Source organism: Alosa sapidissima, chromosome 13 (genome assembly GCF_018492685.1).
Source record: "Alosa sapidissima isolate fAloSap1 chromosome 13, fAloSap1.pri, whole genome shotgun sequence".
In the NCBI taxonomy this organism is placed as follows: Eukaryota; Metazoa; Chordata; class Actinopteri; order Clupeiformes; family Clupeidae; genus Alosa; species Alosa sapidissima.
Window position 1 is genome coordinate 1,978,820 of NC_055969.1, and position 5,896 is coordinate 1,984,715.

The 5,896-nt window shown below is 39.8% G+C and overlaps 1 protein-coding gene across 1 annotated transcript; it reads left to right on the forward strand.

Annotated features, from left to right (window-relative positions):
* The first annotated feature begins 1,679 nt into the window (after positions 1–1,679).
* LOC121680980 lies at positions 1,680–5,419 on the forward strand. Its single transcript, XM_042060580.1, has 11 exons — positions 1,680–1,800; positions 2,303–2,501; positions 2,625–2,856; positions 3,012–3,285; positions 3,375–3,555; positions 3,673–3,749; positions 3,844–4,024; positions 4,106–4,354; positions 4,464–4,635; positions 4,729–4,877; positions 4,971–5,419. The coding sequence occupies exons 1-11, from the start codon at positions 1,777–1,779 to the stop codon at positions 5,138–5,140; spliced, it is 1,908 nt and encodes a 635-aa protein (XP_041916514.1). The 5' UTR covers positions 1,680–1,776; the 3' UTR covers positions 5,141–5,419.
* Positions 5,420–5,896: the final 477 nt, after the last annotated feature.

A 5,896-nucleotide genomic window follows, 5' to 3' on the forward strand; every position in this document is an offset into this window, starting at 1 on the left:
AATATTGTAGTGAGGACTTTTATTTTGAAACAGTTTTTGGCAGAGGAAGCAGTTGAACAGGATGTGTAGTCTTAATAGGGCCAGTTTGTATGCTTAAAGCCTGAGACTGGCAGTTGATCCAGGTGGCCCGAACACCTGCCATAGGATTCTAATTGCTTAACGGCTCTATTGTGATGTCATCAGCCCATGTTAAGTCTATGGGGAAATTTTGACTAGTTTTTAATTAATAGTTTAAAAAGTATAAAAGTTACAAAGCTGAAAAATACATAGCACCCATGTCCTAAGTAAGACCTACGTAACATAGTTTGAATGAAGTTTCTACGTTAAACGGTTGAAGCTGCATTAAACGCGTTAGAAGAAGAAGAACTAGAAAAGCATTTCCTGAAGGAAATACAGTGCATGAAAATGCAAAAATATGATGTAAAATATCATACAGAGTAAAAACAAACTATATTGGTTGCTAGGTAGATGAGGTTTAATATAGTTGGAATGACTGAACAGTTAAATAAGTGGATAGTTTAAATGGTTAAATTATTTAGGTAGATAGTTGACGATAACTAAAACTTGGAATTGCTCTAATGTTTGCTAGCAGTTATGCTAACTATGTTAAGAAAGATAATAATGTTAACCAAGTTACTATGCTAACTAGCATGCTAACAATGTTAAAATGTTAAGTATGCTAACCATGTGACTTAGCTAATCATTTTTAGCAGTTATGCTAACTATGCTAACTAACATGTTAACTATGCTAACCATGTTACTTAGCTAACTTAGTTAATCATTTTTAACAGTTATGCTAACTATGCTAACCATGTTACTTAGCTGACTTAGCTAATCATTTTAAGCAGTTTTGCTAAAAATGCTAACTAGCATGTTAGCATGCTAACCATGCTAACCATGTGACTTAGCTAATCATTTTAAGCAGTTTTGCTAAAAATGCTAACTAGCATGCTAACATGCTAGCATGCTAACTATGCTAACCATGTTACTTAGCTAACTTAGCTAACTAGCTACAGTGGGTAGGAGTCATAGTTGATGACAAGTAACAGTTACAATGGCTGAACAGTTAAAAAGTTCAGTAGTTTAAAGGGTTAAATTGTTTAACAGTGAAATATTGTAGTGAGGACTTTTATTTTGAAACAGTTTTTGGCAGAGGAAGCAGTTGAACAGGATGTGTAGTCTTAATAGGGCCAGTTTGTATGCTTAAAGGGGTGCTATTATGCTTTTTCGTTTTTTCCTTGTCCTATCGTGGATTACATAGCTTTTTGTGTATGTAAATGGTCGGCAAAGACACAATATCAAAAGTAACCACTAGGGGGGAGTAAATGAATATCGCAAAGACAGACTACTGAGCTGCCTAGAAACGCCTCGATGCGAATTTCAGCCGTTGCTTTATTTTAGTTCCGGTACGAGGTGACGTAACCTCGTACTTTTGCTGGGAGTAAATGGGACAGCGTCATCAGATGATTTCACAGTCAGTCTAGAACAGTTCGATTTCACGTTTCTCAGCAAGTAAAGTTTCGGTTAGCAATGGGTAGAAGGTGTTTTCTTCGTTGTGAAGGGACGTCTCCCTTGTATGCTTTGCCAAAGGCAGAGCCTACACGTACCTGTTGGCTAGAGTTTATTTTTAACTCTATTCCCCCAACTTTACCGACCATTTTTCTGTGTCCCCATCACTTCACGGATGGCTGCTTCAGCAACCTGCGTTTGTTCAGCACAGGATTTGCGAAGCTGCTTGCTCTGAGGGAAGATGCTGTTCCAACTTTGTGTGGCCCTATGGGTGAAGATGTCGCTCGACATGTAAGTAAACCTTTTGTGATATTAACAAAAGTTGTTGTGTGTAAGGTTGACGTTAGTTGGGTAATTAACCCTACAAGCTTGCGAGCGGAGATAGCTAACTGCTAGTGCTAGAGGCTGACTAAGTTCGTGGTCTGAGCTGAGCAAAGGTGTAATTACAGTAGCTTAAAAGCAAGCTCAGTGGTATAATTAAACCAATGTGTAGCAGTTAGCTCTGATAGTGAGGCTACCATGTTGAAGTAGAGCGAATTCAGTCTGTAGTCTTGACGCAAGGCTGATTAATTTGTCACTGGTGCTATTTGTAGCCTAACGTTATAAGTTAACGTTAGTTTTCGCGGGGGATCTCAAACAAATTCTAAACGGTAACAGAGTCCGTCTACGGACAATTAACGTCAGCTATGTGAGGGGTACTATTTGGTTGAATGGTTATAGTTTTTGTTTCAGATGTTAACTGTTAGGTTGTATAAAATTATTTTCGTAACAGATTTTGGTGTTATAATTACAGGACTCCAGTGCCCCATATAGCCCCTTCCAGCACGTCGGATGTCAGACCGACTCTCCTCAGCTTATTTCGGCGGGAACCCAGACAAGTAACACCGTGGGAATGCATTCTGTGGGAGTACAAAGTGCGCCATTGAAGACGACTTCAGTCGGCACACAGTTGTCCATGGGATCGCTGAAAACGGCACACATGAGAAGCAAAGGTATTGTGTGATGTAGTTGTTAACCAAGGTCTACTCTGTATTATATCTTCAGTACCCAGGACAAAATCATCAGCTGAATTATTTTTTTTATTTTCTAATAAGATTTGTCTATATTATTCGTAGGTATCCAGACAAAGCTGCCTCTTCTCAGTGTAGGCACTGGAATAATTTCTGGTATAGACTCACCACTGGCGTCTACACCAATAAAGGGCCCAGGCTGTCGACCTAGCAAGAGACCACGGCTTGAGTTGGAGGACGAGGAGGAGAGCGACTCCTCAAATGAATTTCATAAGGAGCCTCTGGACTCGACTTACAACCCTGGAGATTCTGTACTTACAGAGGAATCTGACATCTCGTAAGTTTTTAGCATTGGCTACTGTTTAGTATTGGCTGTACTAAAAGCAGTATTGGCTACTGTTTTCAGTATATGGTTACCAGCGATACAACATTGCTATTATTCTAGAAAACATATTTAAAAGCTAATATTATGTTGTGTTTCTAATCTGTTAGGTTTGAGACACAGTCCACACATGATGAGGAAAAGTATATTGTTTTTGAAAGCTGCCTCAAACAGCTGTTTGAAAACTGTCCAGTGTGTAAGAAGGGCTGTAATCTCCAACGACGAAGGATGGGAACCTATGTGGCTTTCACTCAGCGATGTCCACACTGCAGTTACTTCAGAGAGTGGGAGAGTCAGCCCATGGTTGGAAGTACCCCTGTCGGCAACCTACAACTTTCTGCGGCTACCTACTTTACAGGGACCTCCTTCATCCAACTGGAAAAGGTAAGCATTTTACCATTTCAAACATGTGAATCTTTCTAGTGATGAACTAAACTGGTCTAAAACGCCTCTTATTTGTCTTTTCTTTAAAGCTGTGCAAGGCCATGCAACTCCAGATATTTCAGTATGACACCTTCAGAAGGCATGCAAGGAATTACATGGAACCGGCTATTGTTCATAAGTGGAAGATGGATCAGCAGAGTCATTTCCAGCATCAATTGCACCTTGGTGGGGTGGTTGCAGTAGGAGGAGACATGAGGGCTGATTCTCCAGGTTTGTAGAAATTTGAAATAGTCTGGCAACTAAATTATTAGTTTGCATTCTGAATCATATGACATCCCTTGATGTTGTGCTGAAAAGCTTTACACACTCTGTAATACATTTTTTTAGGGCACTCCGCAAAGTTTGGCAGCTACACTCTAATGAATCTGGAGAGCAACACCATTATGGACATCCAACTTGTTCAGGTATGTTTCTCTCTTTGGATTTGTTTGAATTTGAATCTTAAAAGTGTGTGATTTTGTCTAATGTTTTTTGTTTGTAATGACCATTCACTACCAGAGCAATGAAGTAGATGGCAGCTATCATATGGAGAAGGAAGGACTGAAAAGATGCCTAGATCATCTGGAGTCGTATGGATTGAAGGTGGATTACATTGTGACAGACCGTCATCCACAGATCCAGAAATTTCTGAGGGAACGCAGCGTAACTCAGTTCTATGACGTTTGGCACTTTGAGAAAGGTAAAGTGTTTTCCTAATTCATATCCTAAACTTTGAAGTTAGCAATTAACAGATTGTATAATCAGTGTGTGTGGTAAACAGGTTTGTCCAAGAAACTTGAGAAAGCTTCGCACAATGAAGACTGTGATGTTCTGAAGAAGTGGCTACAGAGCATCAAAAACCATGTCTACTGGTGTGCCACGTCATCAAGCACTGGACCAGAAAAGGTGGCAAAATGGACATCACTGCTAAACCACCTACAAAATGTTCATGTTCATGAAGACCCCCTTTTCCCCAAATGTCTGCATCCCGACCACGTCTCAAGGGACCCTAGCAAATGGTTACAACCTGGTATGTGCCAAATTATCTTTACTCAGAAAATCAAGTATTACATTTTTCCAGTCTTTTGTTGTGATGCAGGGGGGTTGATATTTCACCACGTGTTCTTATTTTACTGAAGGATCAGTTGCACTTCACAAAGCTGAGAAAATACTGCTCAACAAGAGAGTCCTGAAGGATGTAGAGAAACTCAGCCACCATCACCAGACCTCATCACTAGAGTCCTTCCACAGCCTGATACTACGTTTTGCACCAAAGAATGTAGTTTTCCCCTTCATGGGAATGTTGTGCAGGTAATACACAATGTCATTATTTTAAAAGTGACTGATTGAGATGACTGTCAGTCATTCTATGTATTTAATCATTTTGCTGTGTTGTTACCATAGGTTGTATCTAGCAGCAATGCACCACAATGAAAATGCTATGCGGGAGCAAGCCACAACATCTACAGGACAGGCTGTTTTCAAGGTTGTTTTTCCAAAGGCGAAGAGGGGGGAAGGCATTGTGAAGCCCGTGAAAACTAATCCAACCTTCAGTAAGTTTGTTAAAGAGTTTCTTTAAATACAGCCACAACAGTTTACAGATTGTTATGGATACATTTATTGGATTTGAATGCTATATCTTCCAGACTATGTACGTGAACTCATGAGGCTGCTCATGCAGGAAGTTTTTGAGGACCCTACATCTTTTGCAGAGGAATTGAAGACCATCCCCATCCCTCCAGACCTCTCAGCAGAATTCCCGAAAACTCCAAAGGCTGAGCTGGTTGCCCGTCACGTCTCCCGCTTCAATCAATAGGTGGTCTGAAGCCTATGTAATCACCAGACGGGAACTGCTGCCGTATCCGCTGCACCACACATGACGGGATGATGACCCGACGACTAGGTCCTAAGTAGCCCCAGCACCAGCTTACAAAGCTGCGATAGGCAAGATGCCTCAAACGCCTGAAGGGACAAGGCACAGTTCTCTGTTCAACTGTTTTCAAATGAAGAGTTTGGTTCCAAAACGCTACATCGACCATTTTAAAGAACTTTGATAAATAATATTTTTTTTTTTACAATTTGTTTTGCAAGTAATTTCAGTAGAACTGTAATTGGGCATTAATTGATTTACCTTTACTCAATCAAAACAACAAAACAGCAAGTTGATTGATATTATCTGAAATACACAATTGAATAACATGACTTTTTAATGTTTTTAAAAATGGAGATATAGCGTTTTGAAACCAAACTCTTCGAATATTACCTCAAAGGTTCATACTCTATGGAAGAAGCTATGCACTATTGTCATCAATGTTTACATGCATACAAATTACATAAGAATAATGCTTTTGTTTTGTTTAGTAAGAGCTTATTACAGCCAAAGTAACTTACTCTTCTTCTGTTCTGTGCCTAACAGGTCCGTAATCATATTTGTAAATGTTGTAGATATTTTGCAGACTGTATGGGTTTAGACACACAGGTTCTAGGCCTGGATGTTCTGTCATGCACATTATGGGTATTGGCACTTGGCTCATTCGTCTTACTACCTAATAAAGAAAATAAGACAAGAACT

Bases quoted from the DNA above. Each gene is read 5' to 3' on its own strand.
- LOC121680980 (XM_042060580.1), top strand. From the start codon at position 1,777: ATGGGTGAAGATGTCGCTCGACAT. The intron at 1,801-2,302 runs GTAAGTAAACCT...TTATAATTACAG, and splicing joins GTGAAGATGTCGCTCGACAT to GACTCCAGTGCCCCATATAG. The intron at 4,025-4,105 runs GTAAAGTGTTTT...TGTGGTAAACAG, and splicing joins CGTTTGGCACTTTGAGAAAG to GTTTGTCCAAGAAACTTGAG.